The sequence below is a fragment of the Enhydra lutris genome, unplaced genomic scaffold (assembly GCF_002288905.1).
Source record: "Enhydra lutris kenyoni isolate GAN:26980312 unplaced genomic scaffold, ASM228890v2 scaffoldscaffold110, whole genome shotgun sequence".
Lineage (NCBI taxonomy): Eukaryota > Metazoa > Chordata > Mammalia > Carnivora > Mustelidae > Enhydra > Enhydra lutris.
In genome coordinates, this window is record NW_019154194.1 from 940,990 (window position 1) to 959,532 (window position 18,543).

General features: G+C 56.8%; 2 protein-coding genes across 4 annotated transcripts; one reads left to right on the plus strand and one right to left on the minus strand.

Moving 5' to 3' along the window:
- LOC111139518 (zinc finger protein 526) lies at positions 1 to 4,761 on the plus strand. The gene is made up of 2 exons (XM_022491805.1): positions 1 to 49; positions 1,890 to 4,761. The coding sequence occupies exon 2, from the start codon at positions 2,098 to 2,100 to the stop codon at positions 4,144 to 4,146; it is 2,049 nt and encodes a 682-aa protein (XP_022347513.1). The 5' UTR covers positions 1 to 49; positions 1,890 to 2,097; the 3' UTR covers positions 4,147 to 4,761.
- Positions 4,762 to 6,919: 2,158 nt separating this feature from the next.
- Positions 6,920 to 16,320, minus strand: LOC111139521 (glycogen synthase kinase 3 alpha). Of its 3 annotated transcripts, none has more exons than XR_002640100.1 (12): positions 15,925 to 16,320; positions 13,591 to 13,778; positions 12,498 to 12,581; positions 12,231 to 12,341; positions 10,546 to 10,676; positions 10,347 to 10,453; positions 9,292 to 9,389; positions 9,118 to 9,213; positions 8,570 to 8,756; positions 8,168 to 8,260; positions 7,426 to 7,608; positions 6,920 to 7,131 (listed from the first exon to the last, which is right to left on the minus strand). XR_002640100.1 is itself a non-coding variant. In XM_022491810.1 (12 exons), exons 1-12 carry the CDS (start codon positions 16,205 to 16,207, stop codon positions 7,535 to 7,537), a joined length of 1,395 nt encoding a protein of 464 aa, XP_022347518.1. In that variant the 5' UTR covers positions 16,208 to 16,233; the 3' UTR covers positions 6,920 to 7,534. The 3 variants fall into 3 exon arrangements, 2 of the variants coding, with proteins under 2 accessions (XP_022347518.1, XP_022347517.1); XM_022491810.1 differs by having other exon boundaries at positions 6,920 to 7,608; positions 13,591 to 13,656; positions 13,714 to 13,778; positions 15,925 to 16,233; XM_022491809.1 differs by having other exon boundaries at positions 6,920 to 7,608.
- Positions 16,321 to 18,543: the final 2,223 nt, after the last annotated feature.

The window sequence follows — 18,543 nt, forward strand, 5'->3', positions numbered from 1 at the left end:
GAGGGTCTGTGTCAAGAGCGGCGGAGGATGCAGGAGGCTGGAGAGACGGGTGAGGGCGCCGCGGGGCGGGCGGGGGACGGGAGAGCTGGGCGTGCGGAGAGGGCGGAGGGAGAACGAAGGGGACACCGAGGGGGACGAAGAGCCTTGGGGCCTGCGCTAGGGCGGGAGCGGCGTGGAATGGAAGGAGAGCGCTCCTTCCTATGTGCCCTAGAGCATTGAGTCCGCTCGTGCGGCGTGCAGGACCCTACTCTGGAACCCAACGCCCCCACCCCTTGCAGGGTGCTCTCCTGCAGCGGAGCTGATAAGTCTGGTCGATGAACAGGGACGTGTAGCGGAAAAGTTGAACTTCCAGGCTCCTGGTGGGTTCTTTCCTGGAAGGACTTACTGATCTACTGTGTAAAAAGCTCCTATCTCCTCCCCACCAATACTACACCGTCCTGCAATTGAGAAAGGAGGAATGTAGACTAAAAGTCCAAATTTTAGATTGCTCGGGCCTCCTTCCAGAGGGACATTTACTGGGTGCCTACTTTGCGTAAGCTTTACACCAGGCCTTGGGCCTCACCCCATGGGAGTTCTGTTTGGAGTGTGGCTGTAAACAAGGAAAAACGGAACTCTAGGGCTCCGGGCTGACTCCTTCCAGGAAGATCCTTTATTGGGTGGCTGTTGTGTGCAGGACCCCGGCAACTCAAATATTGGTGAGGGAGTTGGAATAGGTAGTTAAGAAAAAGTAACTCCTGGGCTTTTAGTGAATCATTTATTCGAGGAGCATTTACTGGGCATCTGCTAAAAAACAGGGTCATGTGCTGGGCTGTGTTACTGTGGGAGTACACGGTCCATTGGGAACATTGGTCTGTTGCGGGAAGTGGAATGGGCACAGGGAGAGTTAGACCTCGTGGCCTGACTTCCTGGAGCGAGTATCATTCATTCACAGAATATCTACTGAGTACCTGTTGTGGGCTAATCATTGTTCCTGGTGCTGGAAATACATCAGTTATGAAGAAACTAACTTCCCTACTCTCTGGGAGTTTAATATGAGGAACTTTGCCTGCCCTCTGGCACTAACAGATGAGTTAAACAAGAGATGGAGACAGTGGCGGTTGGATTCAGAAACTCAGCTGTGAGGGGTGCTGCCATTTGCTGAAGTGCCTCTGAGCCCCTGCTCAGAGGCCAGGGTTGTGTTGACCCCACACATGTAGAAAGGGAGATGGGGGCATGTAGAGCGAAGTTCAGAAGTTAAAAATGCCCATCCCAGCTCCGTGGTTTTTTTGGTGACATCAGCCCCTACAGTAAATCAGCCCTGCTGTGCCTACGTGCTCAGTCTGGAGAGACCAGGCGGGTGACATTGGCTTTGATAGAGGTGGCACAGATTACCATAGGAACTCCCAAGGAGGCAGGAGTGGACATCCCTCTGAGGATGTAGAGATATTGTCAGAAAAGGCTTTACAAAGGAAATGCTGGGTAGGGTTTTACTAGATCAGAAAAGGAGAGAATTTTCTTGGCAGAAGGAATAGCAACAGGGAAGACTTTGGGTTCAGGAACATTTCTGGAGAACTATGAGTCATGGTTCTGTCTGACCTTCCTCAGGTACCAGGGCCTTCCTGGTCATCCTTGGTGACAAAATAGCTTCAGAGAGAGGAAGTAAGAGCTGGAACTCAGATTCAAGCCAAGGACAATCTGGTCCAGAAGCCTGTGCTCTTGAACTCTTTGCTGTATCTCTGTGTGTCCTTACAGTAGTAGGAAAGGGGGTGACCAATGAGGAAACCAACCAGGCAAAGGTCAAGAGGCATAATGAGACATGTGTTCTTAGAAAGGATGCAAGTGGCCCTCTGGGAAAGGAGAGACAATAACATCAGAGGCCCGACTGAAGGGGACCTTTCACTGTCTTACAGGTGTCTGGCACCATGGGGCTCATGTGCACTTCTGAGTCTCATGTTCATTGAAAACTAAGGCACCAGCACTGGATCTAGGCTTGCTGAGTGATAAAGGCTGGTGAGTGAGGGGACGAGCCGGGAAGCTCCCAAGCTGCGCCCCCATCCTCCTCGGTTCCTGACATCTCACCAGCTCTGCCATCTTTCTCCGGGCACTGTCCTCCCCAGCATGGCGGAGGTGGTGGCCGAGGTGGCTGAGGTTGCTGAGCTACCCGCACAGATGTCTCCAGGGGCAGTGGAGATGTCAACACCAATGCTTAGGGAGATGACGGAGATGTCGGGGATATCAGCAGAGGTGACCGAGATGACACCAGGGGAGGCCCTGGCCTCATCCCTTTTCTTCCAACATCACCAGTTTATGTGCTCTGAGTGTGGCAGCCTCTACAACACGCTAGAGGAAGTTCTCTCACACCAGGAGCAGCACGTGCCCACCATCGCTGAAGACGAGGCCTTGGCCACCCAGGATCCTGGCCTGGATCCGGAGCTCATGGCAGGGACCGAGGATGGGCCTTTCCAGTGTGGGGAATGCAGCCAGCTCATCCTGTCCCCCGGCGAGCTCCTGGCCCACCAGGACGCCCACCTCCGGGAGTCTGCAAGCCAGATCCAGTACCAGTGTGGGGACTGCCAGGAGCTCTTCCCCTCACCTGAGCTGTGGGTGGCCCATCGCAAGGCCCAGCACCTTTCTGCTGCGGCTGGCGAGCCGCCAGTGCCGCCCCTGCTGTCCCCGCCAACACCACCCCCTCCACCCCCAGCTCCACCCGAAGTTAAGATGGAGCCCTACGAGTGTCCCGAGTGCTCTACCCTCTGTGCCACTCCCGAGGAGTTCTTGGAGCATCAGGGCACCCACTTTGACTCCCTAGAGAAGGAAGAGCGTAATGGGCTAGAGGAGGAGGAAGATGACGAGGAAGACGACGAGGAAGACACTGAGGAGGAAGAGGAAGTGGTGGCAGAGGTCAGTGATGATGCTGTGGGAGGTGACAGGTCCCCAGCTGGCCAGGCCCAGGGCTGTGAGGATTGTCCCCAACGCTGGGCCTCCGCTGAGGTGCGCCGGCGACATCGGCGGGCCTCCCGCGGCCCGGCACCAGGGGCCCAGCCCTTCCACTGCGGCCAGTGCCAGCGCAGCTTCAGCTCGGCCAACCGGCTGCTGGCTCACGGGCGGGCCCACGTCGGGGGCACGCACGAGTGTACCACCTGCTCCAAGGTCTTCAAGAAAGCCGCCTCCCTGGAGCAGCACCTGCGGCTGCACCGCGGCGAAGCACGCTACCTCTGTGTGGACTGCGGCCGCGGCTTCGGCACGGAGCTCACGCTGGTGGCACACCGGCGGGCCCACACCGCCAACCCCTTGCATCGCTGCCGCTGTGGCAAGACGTTCAGCAACATGACCAAGTTCCTCTACCACCGGCGCACACATTCAGGCAAGAGCGGGGCACCCCCATCGGTGGCAGCCACGGCAGCAGCCTCCCCAGCACCCGCCGAGCCCGCGCCGCCGCCCCCGCCGCCCGCGCCGCCCGCCCAGCTGCCCTGCCCACAGTGCTCCAAGTCCTTCGCCTCGGCCTCCCGGCTCTCCCGGCACCGGCGCGCTGTGCATGGGCCACCCGAGCGGCGGCACCGCTGTGGTGTCTGTGGCAAGGGCTTCAAGAAGCTGGTCCACGTGCGCAACCACCTGCGGACACACACGGGCGAGAGGCCCTTCCAGTGCCATTCATGCGGCAAGACCTTCGCCTCCCTGGCCAACCTAAGCCGCCACCAGCTGACCCACACAGGTGTGCGGCCCTACCAGTGCCTGGACTGCGGCAAGCGCTTCACGCAGAGCTCCAACCTGCAGCAGCACCGGCGGCTACACCTGCGGCCTGTGGCCTTCGCCCGCGCACCCCGCCTGCCCATCACCGGCCTGTACAACAAGAGTCCCTACTACTGCGGCACCTGCGGCCGCTGGTTCCATGCCCTGGCTGGCCTGCGGCTGCACCAGCGGGTCCACGCCCGTGCCCGGCCTAGCCCCCCTCTGCCGCCACCGCCCGCCCCGCCGCCCACCCCGCCCCCACCCCCTGAGCCTCAGCAGACTATCATGTGCACCGAGCTCGGGGAGACCATTGCCATCATCGAGACATCCCAGCCGCTGGCGCTTGAGGACACACTGCAGCTGTGCCAGGCCGCACTGGGGGCCGGGGAGGCCAGCGGGCTCTTACAGCTGGACACGGCCTTTGTGGGCCACAGCTGAGGAGCCACAGGGGAAAAGCTGGGTTGCCATGGCATTTGTGGGCCTCTCTGGGGAGCACGGGGACACCCCCACCCTACAAGGGTGCCAGCATCCACCCTGGCCTCTTAGCCACTGACTCCTCATAAGAGCCCTGCCCAGGTGTGTCTTACCACTTTTCTCTGCCTATGGGGAAACTGAAGTTCTGAGGCCTGATGTGATCCGGCTCAGGGCACCCCACCCGCAACCCATCACGGGGCTCACCAGGGCTCTGTGCTCTGCTTCCCTCACCCTGGTGCCCAGCAATGTCAGGTTAACTTTCCTGAGCCCCGAGTACATGCCACTTCGGTGTTGGGCACTGTCATATACCTCTTCAGGCTCTCACTTGTCCCCAGGCCCTCCCCTCCCCTCCCCTGGACCCTGGGCTCCCCAGTCTTGGCTCTGCCTGGTGGAGAAAGGTACTTGGCTTCTTTGGGCTTCCTTAAGCTCACTTTTGACAGTGTGGCAGGAAATCTCTACGCACCCAGGTACTCTGCTACAGGCCAGGTGATGCCGGAGCCCCAGCAATGACTTGGAGCCAGGCTCTACCCCAGGTGGTGCACAGTGGGGTAGGAGGAACACCCAAGTACAGATGGCCTTGCTCTCTTGAGTGTGTCTCATTGATTCATTCAGCCCAGGAGTCCTCAGGCCTCCCTCACATGTGCTGGGCAAGGCTGGGGTGGGAGAGGAGTCAGGTCTCTGCCCTGCCCCTGGGGAGCAGGCAGATCTCAGCTCCGGGATCCTCAGGGCTGTGAAGGGAATGTGCAGGGAAGGTGGGATCCCGGAGCAGGGAAGAACCCCCCCGCCCCCCTGCCAAGAGGAGGTAGTCCTTGAGGAAAAATTAGGAATCTGCTAACAAAAGAGGAAGAGAATGTAGCAGGCAGACAGCACTGCAAAGAGGGTGAGTTCTTGGTATACTTGGAGACTGTCCAGTTATTCACAGCTACAGTGACAGCAAACATGACTGCCTAGCCGTGGCAGGCACTGCAGCTAACCCTGTACGAGGATTATGACCCCGAGGGCCCGTGAGGTGATCTCCGCACTAGCCCTGTTGTACAAAAAAACCGGCAGAGACTCACCCAAGGTCTCACATGAGGCAGCAATATCTCGGAGATTTGAATCCAGGGGGACTATTCAGCCCATCTCTGTAACCAGTACCATTGAGGGAGTTTGACCTGAGACAGGTGGGGGGGGTGGGGGGGTGCAGGGCTGTACTCAGAGGAGGATTTGCTACACCTGGAGGAAAAGTGAGCTGGTGTCACAGAGCAGGTGGTTTGTTGGGGCCTCGAAAGATCAAAGGTCTTAGGAACAGGAAGGGATCCCCAGCCTTTTCAAAAGTTCCCTAAGGTGGCAGTCCTTTCTTTAAATGGAAGTAGAGGAGTTAAAGCAGGTCCCTTTGGCAGGTTCCCGTCAGCCTCTGCAGACTGAGTCGTTCAGGCAGTGGGGGGCTGTGGCTGAAGGTTGGGAGGGAGGCAGGCCCAGACCTGGGAAAGCCAGGAAGGCATGCCCCAGTAGGGTTGGGGGGGTCAAAAGTGGGGCTTCTGGCTCCCTGGCATGAGGGTGGAACAAGGGGGAGGTGGAAGTTGGTCTAAAAGGGAAAGGACGGGACCCCCTCAGTGACCTTGCGGCTGAACAGATATGAGCAGCAGGGAGGTGGGGGACCAGCCCTGCTCCCCTCTGGCCTGCTTGCTCTACATATTCATCTTACAGACAAGGTGATACCCAGAGGGTGTTGAGCAGGGATTGTTCTGGGCAATATACAGATGCCCCTGTGGCTGGCCTAAGCAGACTGGAGTCCAGATGCCACAGCAACAGTCCCTGACCTCTTGGGACATGTTCAAATTTCTCTTTCTGGGGCCCTGGCTGGCTCAGTCAGTAGAGCATGCAACTCTTGATCTCAGAGTCTCGAGTTCAAGCCACCCCACCCCCAAAGGACACAGAGTTTACTTAAAGCAACAAACTCCTTCTTGTTCGCAATCCAAGTCCAGTGGAGGACATACCAGTTGCTCCTCCCTAGGACCCCCCCTTCACTTGTGGGACCTCCTGCCCTCACATACCCCATTGGCACCACATGGAGGAGCTGCCATTGCCTTCTGCCCGTGGCCCCGTCTGGCCCATCATGCTTTTGAAGCAAGTGGAAGCAGCCAGGTTCTCTGCACCAACCTTCCCAGGCTTGTCACTTCCAGCATCCCCAGATGGGAGCCAGGTGTGTGCCCTGTTTGGAAGCTAGGAGAGCTGTTAGCGTTTAGGGACCGCACCTCTGCCCCTGTCCGTGCCCACTAAGAGTTTACATCCAGGCTGTTTTGGCCTGAGTGGCCACGCATCCGGTGTCCTGCAAAGCAGCAGATGGTCCGTGCTATGGGACACAGAGCCATCTATCAAGTCTGAACTCTCCCCACCTCTACCCTGTGGCCTTGACCCTGGATCCCCAGTTTTCTCAGCTATCACCTGGGGAGGACAGTGCCTGCCTCCCTCCTGAGGCAGAAGAGGATGATGGCGGGGTCCATGAGGCCGGCTTCCCCAAGGGCTCTGCAGTAGGTGAGCCAGACTGGTCATCCCCACACGTGTGAAGGAGAGCTGAGGCCAGGGGAGGCAGGGCTCGTGAGCCCAGGCTGGGACTTGGGACTCGGGACTCAGGCCTCCGGCAGCCCAGCCTGACTTCAGTCTCCACAGTTCCCCTGCCTGAGAGCTCCTGTCCCAGCACAGCTCCTCAGGCACCTCCCTCACCTCTGTGGAAACAAGGTAGCCAGACAGGAAGCAGGTTTTCATGCCAATAATTTATTGAACGGAGGTCTGTACACAGGCAAACCTTACTGTGGAAACTAAGACATCAGGAGCTCCCCAACCCCCACCCCCTCAGCCCTCCAGGGTGGGGAGAGGAGGGAGGAGACCTTAGGGGCAGAGGACAGGAAGGGGAACACAGCTGTAGAAGGGGGACGGGCCAGGTTGGACGGTGTGAATCGACGTTTTCTTTAAGAAAAAAATTATAACAATCTATTTACACCCGGGGGGACCAGGGAAGGAAGAGGAATAGACGGGCTGGTCTGGTTCTATTTACAAGGGACACAGGAGGGGAGGAGGGATTGGAGGAGTGTAGGCCTGGGAGGAGGGGAGGGGCCGAGGGGGTAGGAGGTCCTCATGCCTCCAACCCCCTCTCCTTCCTTCTCTTCCCTCCCCACAACCAGTTAAAATCCTCTTAAAAAGCCCACCACAGGGTGAGGCTGGTGAGGGAGGGACTGGAGGCAGGGACAGGGACTCATTTACCTCTGCCCTCTAGTCTATGGGCCCAGCCAGGTCAGGAGCTTGATGGGCTATGGCCCCCCTTCCCAGCCCCACTGGGGGCTCCCCGATGGAAGGGTAGTTGGTGGGGCCCTCAGGAAGAGTTAGTGAGGGGAGCTGTGGCGTCGGGTGTCTGCCAGTCCGAGCCGGTCTGAGCCTCACTTAAAGCTGAGGGGGAGGAAAAAGACAGTTACCCTTGGCCTCTCAAACCTCCCACCCAAGAGTAGGACCCTGGTGGGAGAAGCTACATCAGAAACGGACAGCTGCCGCTTTAGGTCCAGCTCCACATACTCAAATGCCCAAGGGCCAGGCTGGTCACTGAATGACTCACCAGAGAGCTGGGCCTCACAGAAAAGAGGGCACTTAGAACTTGGCCCCAACTCACAGCACTGCCCTGAGGAAAGGCAGGCCCACTGCTGCCCAGTTGGATTTTCTTTCCCAAGAGACACAGGAAATCTAAGTTTGTACATGCAATGGCCTCAATTTTTAAATGTGGGCAACAAATTTAACTTCTTGTTTGTGCAAGCCAAGCATACATCTTTGGTTTTCCAGTTAGCACTTCAACACAAATACGGGCAATCCGGCCCCATAAAGGTGGCTGTCTGCACATGTGCTCTCAAACGTCAACAATTCCCATACCCATGCAGGGAACTCGGGGGCTGTGGCAACACGCCAGCCTCCCAGGCTGAGGAAGGCCTTCATCTGCAACAGAGGGCCTCTGACTTACCTTGTGAGGATGGAGTGAGGGTGGCAGTGCCCGCTGGGGACCTCAAGTGAGGAGGGATGAGAATGGCGTTGAGAGATGGTTGGATGGAGAGTTCTAGAAACAGGAATGGACATGCCCAGTCAGGACGCAGGGTGTTGGGAGACCAGGTCGAGGTTGAAAAGGGCCACCCCAGGTAGGGACCCCGCTCTTGGCAAGGACAACTGGCATGTGTAACCACTGAACACTTTCAGTGACAAACTGGAAGGGGCCCAGCACAGGTGAAGCCACTTCAGGTCTCCTGTATTGGGGGCATCTCCCAAGCCCCCCCAACCCCAGCATCCCACTCCTATCTTTAACACCAAGCCCTCTTCCACAACCTTTGCCTGCCCTTCTGGCTCCCCGCATCCCAAGCTGTGCCCTCACCTCCAGGACTAAAGTTGAAGAGGGGGGGAAGCGGGCGGTTGTTGGGGAGCTGGGTTCCGTGACATCGCAGTTCATCAAAGAAGCTGTGGGCGCAGGCTTCCAGAGGGGAGAGCCTTGAGGACGGTGTGTACTCCAGCAGGCTAGAGCAGAGTGCAATGGCCTCCGGCGGCGTTCGAGATTTGAACACCTTAAGGGGAGGGGACGGTGGTCAGGAGGGTGAGCCACCCAGGCCCTGTGGACTCCTGCACCCCCACTTTCCAAACAAGGCACAGCTACTGAGGGGAAGCCACATTCCTTCGGGTGAGCAGCTCACATGGATCCCGTCATTGGACAGGCCCTGCAGAGAGCCTGTTTCACCAGCAGAGAAATGGCACTCTCAAACTCACCGTGGACCCTCAACTTCCGGAGGATGGAAGATGCCGTGAACTTTGAAATCTGATGAGTTACGGACCCACTCCCAAGCCCTGACTCTACAGCCAGGTCCCCAGACCAGCTGGCCTCCAAAGGGGACCTCAGCCATGCTGCCTGAGCCCCCAGCCCTGCCCCACCTTTGTCCAGGGATGAGCTTTAATCTGGGGAAACTTGAACTCCGTGTAGTTGGGGTTCATCTCTCGGATCTGTTCCCGGGTTGGTGTTCCCAGCACCTGCAGAGGGAGGGAGGGCTCTGAGCCAAAGCCCCTATCCCTCAGCCCCAATCCCTGCCCACCCCACTGCACTCTTACCTTGATGATCTCCACCAGCTGGTCTACCCCACTGTCCCCAGGAAAGATGGGCTGGCCCAGGAGGAGCTCGGCCAGAACGCAGCCAGCTGACCACACATCTGGAGGGGAATGCAGGGAGGGTCAGGGCTGCCCACCCATCTCCTCACAAAGGCTTCTCTCCCCCACAGTCATCCTGAGGGTGCCAGGAGGGAGCCCCATTTTCTCGGCCCCAAGAGGAAGCGCCCTGCTCAAGGTCCTACACAGTTTAGGGACATGGGAGCTTGCTGCTGAACCTCCAGGTCCACTTGGCCACGCCACACTCTGCGACCTGCGCTTGCCGCCTTCACTGTCTCTCTCCCCACAGGAACCCCAGGAAGCCCCTGCTCTGCCTCTAGCCTCTGGGCAGCCCAACGTACCTAGAACAGGCTTCTGTGTTCTTGGGGCCTCCAGAAGCTCAAGTCCTAGGCCTAGGCTCCATCCTGCCCACGGGAACAGCTACAGGCAGGCAGTCTCGCCCCCCTCCCTGGTATGTACCTTGGCCCCCAAGGCACAAGTTCACCCCTAAGGACCACACAGTTTCTTCACATTGCTGAGGGATGTTCTCTCCCAACCCTTTCACCCCCTCTCCTTGAGCCTGGAAAGGTAGCACTATCATCCCCACCAATGGGGAAGGTCCCGGAGGCCCCCGGTGGGCAAGTCACACCCTCCAGTTGATAAGCCTGGCCTCCAAGGTCACAGGCTGCTCCTCCCCCACCAGCCCCTCCCCGCCCAGGCCAAGAAGGGAAGGCTGACTGAGAGGTTCCAGAGCCGGAGTGGACTCTGGAGTCAGGTCAGCTTTCAAAGCCCAGCCCTGCCCAGCCGTGCCCAACCCCAGCAGTGCGAAAGCAGGCAGGTGGCCTCCCCACTCTCAGCCTCAGACTGCTCATCTGTGCAACGAGCAGACGCCAACACTGCCCTCCAAAGTTTGTGAGGACTGGATAAAAGAACACAGGTTAAGCTTGTATCACAGAGGGCAGCAGACAGCCCAGAGAAAGAAGGCAAGCCGCTCCCTGCTCCCCCAACCCCGCAAAGCTGACCAATGGACGAGGTGTAATCAGTGGCTCCGAAGATCAGCTCCGGGGCCCGGTAGTAGCGAGAGCAGATGTAGGAGACGTTGGGCTCCCCCCGCACCAACTGCTTTGCACTGTAGGAAGAGAGGACCAGGAGTAAACAGAAGGTGAGGGTTGGCATCCCATTGCCCCTTCGGCCACTCAGAGCACCCCAGGTCAGGCCCACCTGCCAAAATCGCAGAGCTTGAGGACAGCAGTGTCGGGGTCCACCAGCAGGTTCTGGGGCTTGATGTCACGGTGACACACCCCCTGGGAGTGGATGTAGGCCAAGCTCCGGAAGAGCTGGTACATGTACACCTGGTGGGGGGAGGGGACAGGGCAGCTGCAGCCGGGCCACACACACACACACACACACAAACACACACCCCGCCCCACGCGTGTTACCCCAGGTCTTCAAGCTTTAGTATGAATCACTTGGAGGACTTGTTTAAATAGGGACCCCTGAGTCCCACTCCCAGAGTGTCTGATTCTGAAAGTTCGGGGTGGGGCATTTGCGACAGGCCCTTGCAGGCTGCTGCCGCTGCCACCACTTTGAGAATACCGCCTCAGCCGCACACCTCAGAAGCCTGATAAAGAGACACAGAGGTCGGGAAGGCCTTGTGGGAGCCAGTCGCTCAGCTCCAAAACCACTGGCTATAGGAAGGGCTCAGCTTCCTCCGCCTGCCAGTCAAACCACCCACAGACTAGCCTCTCTCCAGCTGGATTTTCCTGCCACTCTGCCTCCCACTGATTAGAACGTAAGTGCCAAGAGAGCAGGGATCTTGAGGTGTTCATCACCGCCGCGTCTCCCAGGGCCTAGACCAGTGCCTGGCATGGAGTAACTGCACAGGCCAGCTTCCTGGGCCCCCCTCCTATTCCCGCTGCCCTTGGCTAGAGATGCCAGCTCTTCACCCTGCCCCTCACAGGCTCCCAGAAGCCTTCCTTGATCCTTCTTACCCCCAAAGCAGGCAGGCCTGGGGGCCTGTTTCCAGAATTCCCTGTGCTCCTTCTAGTATGGCAGTTGCTAGTCATTTACAGTTCTTTGTGACAACAGCTGTCCACTCGGGCTAAACTGAGAGCTCTTCCAGAGCAAAGCCTGGGTCTCCGTCAACTGGCCTTCTGGAATTGCTCAGTGCTGGATCCAGCACACAGGCAGCTACAGCACAGACTCACCAAACCAGAGGGCTCCCCTCCCAGGAGGCACGGTCTCCCAACACCACAGCCAGTAGGGCTCTGTGGCCCATATGGGGTCAGGGTTCTTAAAGCCGGCAGGAGGAACAACCTTCATCAAACTTGAACCCACCGGCCTCCTCCCTGTGCAGAAGGCTGCTGCAGCCGCTGCTCTCCATATCAGCCCTCACTGATTCACTCATCCATTCATTCAAACACCTGCTGAGGGATTGATTGTAACACCCAGGACCCAGCACCAGGCCCTGGGGAATGAGCCTGCACAATGATGAAGACGCAGGCTTTCCTCCAGCCCTGCCTCCTTCTCACACCCCCTCTGCCAAGGGTCCAAAGGCCAGGACTTGACCTCAGTGTCTCTCCCTTGGCACTGTCAGGCTCTGCGCTAACTCCATCAACACCACTGGTGCCCCTGGGCTCCCAGCGGGGACCCAACCAGGTACCCTGCAGTCTCGCCAGACCCCAGTCAGCCTGCCTCCCTGATGTGGTCAGGCCCCAGCGGGGCCTGCCCCACCTTGGGCAAGCTCTGTCTATGACAGTTATGGAGACAAGGGCAGGGAACTCAAGAGCTCCAGAAAGCATCATCAATTTGGAGGAGGAGGGAAGCCACAGAAGACAGGAGGATCCAGGGCCCTTGGCTCTGTAAGCCCCGGTCCCAAAAGTCTGCCTGCCTGCCTGCCTGCCCACCTTGACATAGATGATAGGGATGGTCAACTTGGCCTTGGTGAAATGGCGGGCCACCCGGTACACCGTCTCGGGCACGTATTCCAGCACCAGATTTAGATAAAGCTCGTCTTTCTGCAGAGAGCAAAGGAGAGGTGTGAGGCACTGCGAGGAACGGGCGGGGAAGGGGGAGGGAAGGCTCGTGGGGGATAACGGGGGAAGGACTGGCAGTCGCAGGAAAGGCAGGCAGGAGCAGGGGTGGAGGACGCCCCCGCACAGCCAAGGTCTCACCTTCTCCCCACTGGAGTAGAAGAAGTATCTCAGCCTCACGATATTGCAGTGGTCCAGCTTACGCATAATCTGCAGCTCTCGGTTCTTGGGGGCAAAGGGAAAGTGCCTCAGACAACAGCCGACTCTCCCTGCCTCCCCACCTCTGGCGCCCCTCACCACAGCCCCGCTCCTCCACCCCTGCCAACAGAGCCAGGCACCGACTCCTTGCATCCCAGCTCCAGGGCCCCTCAGGGGCACCCCCTAATTCCTCACCCCATCCCATTCTCCCCACACACAGGCTGGAGGCCTATGGGCTAAACCCAACCTACAGGTGAGTTTTTTTCAGCCCACCATCCAAAAATCTCCAATTTATTGCTGACCTTTGAAAATCAAATGGCTTCACCTATAAATTCAGTTTTCCAGCTTATCTTGAATAATCAAATGATGTGGCCACACAAGACCCAATTGACAAAAGATGAGTACGCCCCGCGCAATTCACCCCAGTCTCCACTCCTCTCTACTGCTTTCCCTAGAGACATCCGGATCCTTATACCCTGACTTGGATCCTGAGTCCCAGGCTCCAGACTTTCATCTTCCAAAAGGGTCTGGCCTCAGCCTCTTCTCCGAGACAGAGTCTTGATCTCTTCGCTGTTCTCCGTTCCCCTGAGTTCTGCCCCTGGGACACCTGCCCTCAGATCCCTCTCACTTCCGGGCCTCAACACTAATCAAATTCTGAGCCACACTCTGGAGAAGGGTAACTTAATGCATAAGGTGGGAGGCTTTAGAATCAGACAAGCCAGAGTTTAGTCTTGCCCGCAAGTCAATTCTCTTATCCGACTCTCAGTCTTAATAACACACCAATACCTACCCTCAAAGAATCTTCACGTGAATTAAAGAAGAACTTGCCTACAAAGCAATTCACACCAACCCAGAGCCCAATAAACATCAGCTCTGGGCTCTCTCTAAACCCACACTCCCATCTTCCACACAATTCATGCCCTTCTGCTGGCCCATGTTCAGATCCCTGTGGAAACCCAAGTTTAGCACTCTCACTAGGGCCCTCTCGCCCATCATGCCTGGTCACACTTCCTTGTCCCCATTTGCCCCAAGCTACCTTGAACCTCTTGTCCTGGAGAACCTTCTTGATGGCCACCAGTTCCCTGGTCTCAGCCAGCCGTGCCTGGTACACGACCCCAAACGAGCCATTGCCAATCACTTTGATGTCTGTGTAAGCCACCTCCTGGGAGCGCTCTGGGCCTTGGCCTAGAGTGGCTACCACTGTGGTCACCTTCCCGCTGTCACCTGGGAAACAAAGGGGATACATGATCCACTGACCTTCCCTTTCTTGCCACCGCCCAATCACAGGGCTGTGGGAGGGAGGGGAAATCACTACAGGATGCTCACTGTGGGCCTCCTTATCCCTTCCTTGTCTTTGAGCAAAGGTGGGTGTTGGACGCCTCTAGGCGCCCTTTCTCCTCTTCCCTTCAGGGAACCCTAAATCCTGCCTCTTCTCAGGTGGGAGGCCATGGACAACTAAACCTCTTGCTCTTCAAGTGTTGATAAACGGTAATTTCTACCTCTAGTAAGCAGTAAATCACTGGTTCCTTTTGGTTTGAGGGCACCCTCACACTCCTAGATGTTGACTCTGTCCACTCTGAGCTTATTGCCTGCTGGGGCCCCTCCTGACTGGGGAAAGCCTGACCCAATCTCTTCCACTTACCGGAGCAGTAACCCTGAGGTACTTTTGCTAAAGGAAAGCACTAGCCCTTCTAACAGCCTGGGGATAGTGACATCTAAGTCTTCCTTGGTAGACCTAGTAACTGCCACTGGGTTTTGGTGGCAGAAAGGACCCCTCCAGGCAGGAGTGCTAGCGCCAGGACTCTCACTTTTTGAGGACAGTTAGCCCTTCCCCAAATATTTCAGGGCTAGAAAAGGTGCTAACCTGACCTCTTCAACTGGTGTTCATCTGTGTCCAGAGCCCTAGAACCCTTCATATATTTGGGTGGTCCCCAACGGAAAAGTCCTAAGTGATGGGAATGGTGAACCTGACCTCTGTTAAGAAGGAGCTATCCAGGGGCGCCTGGGTGGCTCAGTGGGTTAAGCCGCTGCCTTCGGCTCAGGTCATGATCTCAGGGTCCTGGGATCGAGCCCTGCATCGGGCTCTCTGCTCAGCGGGGAGCCTGCTTCCTCCTCTCTCTCTACCTGCCTCTCTGCCTGCTTGTGCTCTCTCTCTGTCAAATAAATAAATAAAATCTTTAAAAAAAAAATAAAAATTAAAAAAAACAAAAGAAAAAAAAAGAAGGAGCTATCCAGGCCTCAGTCCTTGGAAGGAAAGTTGCAATTCCTAGTTCCATTCTCTAGACAGCAGCAAACTTTTATGGCATTCTTAGGGAAGAGTGATCCCTTTTCTTTGGGGAACCTTTCATCAGTTCATTTGAAATCAAATTCGTTTTGAGGGGCCAATGACACCTTCTTTTAGAAGGAGATTATCCTACATAGGTATTCGTCCAGAACCAATGACACCATACCTCAGAATAACGAAAGGGGTTTAACCTCAGATCCATAGTCTATGGGGAACTATGATCCTCCTTGACTCTGTTCCATTTTTGTGGAAAAAGACCCACCATGACAAGTTTTTTTGTTTTTTTTTTGTTTGTTTGTTTGTTTGTTTGTTTTTAATAAATTCTACCCCCAACATGGGCCTTGAACTCATGATCCCAAGATCAAGAGTTGTATACTCTACTGACTGGACTGGCCAGGCACCCCAAGCCAAACATTTGGAAAAGTGACTATGGACTTGATCTGCAGGATGCACTGATTCCCAGTTTGTCCTTTTTTGTAAGAAACAGCAACCATTAATTTCTACCATTGGAGAATACAGTTCTACCTGTTACAGATGGGTGATAGTAACAGGTCTTGTGCTTTAAAATCAAAGACTACCTGGGTACCAGGTTTGGGAAGCCTTGACCCTATCTTTCCGAGACAGAGGAAGCGCAAATCCGTTTCTGTGTGATATTCACTCCAAATCCCCATCTTCTAAGGGGGAGCAAATTCAGATCCCCCCCTTTTGGGGTGATAGTGATCTTATTCTTTTTGGGAACAATAACTCTCTAGCCCCATTTGCAAGCGACGATGACTCCTGATGCTGTTGTCTAATGGATGGCAACATCAGATTCCTGTTTTTGAGGTTCAAGGATCCAAGACCTCGGTACTGGAAGAACAGGAATCTGTGACCCCTGTTTTTGTGAGGATTACTAATTCTAATCCTAAACTCCCAATTGATGGAAACCCCTCAAATCCCTTTCTCTGGGCGGGGGAGAGCTCAGATCCCATCTTTGGGAAGCACAGTGAACTGATGCTTCTATCTGGGCATATAGAAGAACCAGATCGACGTCTGAAGGGCTTCAGGAACCCTATCTCCACCCCCACGGACGCCGCTAATACTCACGGCCCAGCTTCACTCCGGGCGGCGGGAAGCTAGTGCCCGCACCGGGGCCGCCGCTGCCTCCTCCGCCGCTGCCGCTGGGGCCACCCCCGGAGCTCGAGGCCCCCACGCCCCCACCCATAGCTCCGACTGACGCCTTCCCACCGCCGCTGCCGCCCGGGCCGGAGGCCGAGCCCCCGGGGCCGCCACCGCCGCCGCCGCCTCCGCCGCCTGGCTCCGCGAACGAGCTGGTCCGCGCCCGGCCCGAGCCCCCAGGGCCGCCCCCTGAAGGCGCGCCGCCGCTCATGGCGCCGAGCGCAGGCCCAGGCCGCGGGGCTCGGGCTGCCCGGGCTGCCCCCGCCGCCGCCGCTGCCGCCGCCTCCCCCGGGCTCTGGCCTCCTCCAGGCCGCGCCGCTCGGGCTCCGGCTCCGGCCCAGCGCCCGCCGCGGGGCACGCCGGGAGATGCAGTCCGCCTGCCCTAGGCGCCGCGGTCGCCGCCCTCTGTCCGCACAGAGAACCGCGTGGCACGCCGGGAAATGGAGTCTGCAGAGGCCGCGGAGTCGACCGCGGGGGATGACGGGTCGCGTTGCACGTCAGGAAATAGAGTCCTGGGCAATAAGTCCCGGAATGTGTCGACGGCGGACTCTGAAGCACTTTGGGAAGTGGAGTCAGAGTCACACACTCACTCCACTCCAGCAGCTGCGAGCCCTAGTTGTGTTTCAAAAATGTAGTCGCTGCCACTCTTTCGGTGAGCTTTGTAGACCTGATGCACGCCGGGAAACATAGTCCAGACGCTCATTTAGTCTATTGGCTGTGTATGCCGATCGGAGCTAGGTGCACTGTGGGAAATTGAGTCGGCGCCGGTGCATTCGCCGCTATCGGGCCGCGAGGCGAGTCGGGAAATGGAGTCGTCGCCACGCCCTCACCGCATTGCAGGTGTAACGCGACTTCCAAAGCATGCCGGGAAATGGAGTCCCATGTGCTCCCCAAGCCCCAAGAGGACACTGCAATTACGGAGATAGGCTAAGAAATAGAGTAGGGAAGTACAGCGTTCATCCGCCCTCCTATGCTAGGCCGCAGTCCCTGCCGGGAAATGTAGTCAACACCAAGGCTTCAGAGTAGTTGCTACAGTGAGCCTTTGTGTCTTCTGGGAAATGGAGTTCAAGGCAGCCTCTCCATTTGACGGGGAGGAAATCTACCAGGAGCCCGGAGCATGTTGGGTAATAGTCCAGCCCGCACCCTGACCCTTTCTTTCTGAGACGAGGCTGCAGAGGCTTGCTGGGAAGTGAAGTTCAGTCGGTACTTTTGGGAAAGCGTTTAGCCAAAGGTGAAAGACATCAATCCCTTGGGGGAGACTGCAGAGTGTTCAACGCTTCCTTCCCCTCCCCAGGCCCCAAGAAAGAGCTATAATTGATCAGGAGCCGCAAGAAAATGGTGTCCAAACATTCCAAGTTCCAAGTTTCCCAAATCAGGAAGGAAATGTCTCCCACAAACAATTTGGAGAACAAAGTTTCCGGTGGTCTCACAGAACAATAGTCTTCAAATACATTCTAGCTTTTTCTGCCAACCTGGGCTGCACCAAGAGGCTGAGACGAGCATTAAAAAGGCGAAGACAGATTTTCTGTTTTGAATCCCCTTTCAGTCTTTTGCGTCCTCCGCTTCCTAAGTTTACAGGATCCAGGAGGGCCCAAAACAAGGAAGCCGGCTGTTGAGAGTAGCCTCGGGTTTTGTGCACGGACTAGGTCGCCCTATTTATCGATTAATACCGGGTAAGACACTATCCGCAAAGGACGCTGGGAAACGGAGTGTGTGTGTGTGTGTGTGTGTGTGTGTGTGTGTGTGTCTCTCTCTCTCTCTCTCTCTCTCTCTCTCTGTCTCCCGGAAATACTTGGAACTAGAATGAAATCATCTTCAGCCCCTCCCACCTTGTAGAATAATGGGAAATGGAGTCTCTAGACTTAATTTTAATCTGAATCTCTGTTCATACTAACTGTCCTACCCTTTCTGAAGCCTGAAGAAAGTCTCGTCCACTGGGTCTGACTGCAATTCCCAGCGGACCCACAAGATACCCTCCCCCGCCCCCGCTGGGGCCTGCAGACAGTCTCGCCTAGAAGGCGAAAGCTTTCTCGCACTACAATAACCAAAAGGCAAATCGCGGACATACTTCCGCTCCCTTTTCAATGAACGCGGGTGCATTAGGAACAGTCGAGAGCGGGTGTTTCGGGGAGTTGTAGTTTTTTAGCCAAATGGTGGTTGCTGCCCTCTGACGGCAGCTCAGAGATGAAAAGCAAAAATCTGAGTCAATCCCCAAGACTGGGAAATCATACCCCGGACCAACAAGGCCCAAAAGGACAGCAGAGCGGGGGGCGGGATGGGGCGGTTACTTAACGGACAAAACTCACGGGACGCGCGCAGTGTACGGCTCGTGGGCAACCGCCACGAGGGGACTGGGGTCCATGGGAGTCTGAGGGCGACCGCCTGAGGGAATCTTACCAGAATGTTTGCAAGGGTGAGAACGTTTGTTGAGGGGTGCTAGGGCAGATTGTAAGTGTCTATGAGGGGCCTGTGGGGGTCTGGAGGTTTTCAGGGGAGTCCGTGGAGAGGTCAAGGGATCTTACTGGGGACCAGTGGAGAAGTCACAGG

What these genes read in the sequence shown, in the direction of transcription:
- LOC111139518 (XM_022491805.1), top strand. Translation starts at nt 2,098, where the DNA reads ATGGCGGAGGTGGTGGCCGAGGTGGCTGAGGTTGCTGAGCTACCCGCA.
- LOC111139521 (XM_022491809.1), bottom strand. Translation starts at nt 16,207, where the DNA reads ATGAGCGGCGGCGCGCCTTCAGGGGGCGGCCCTGGGGGCTCGGGCCGG. An exon ending in TCCCTATCATCTATGTCAAG is followed by an intron (nt 10,677 to 12,230) that starts GTGGGCAGGCAG and finishes TCCCCCCACCAG; the next exon opens with GTGTACATGTACCAGCTCTT. An exon ending in CCTCACTCCATCCTCACAAG is followed by an intron (nt 7,609 to 8,167) that starts GTAAGTCAGAGG and finishes CCTCCCCCTCAG; the next exon opens with CTTTAAGTGAGGCTCAGACC.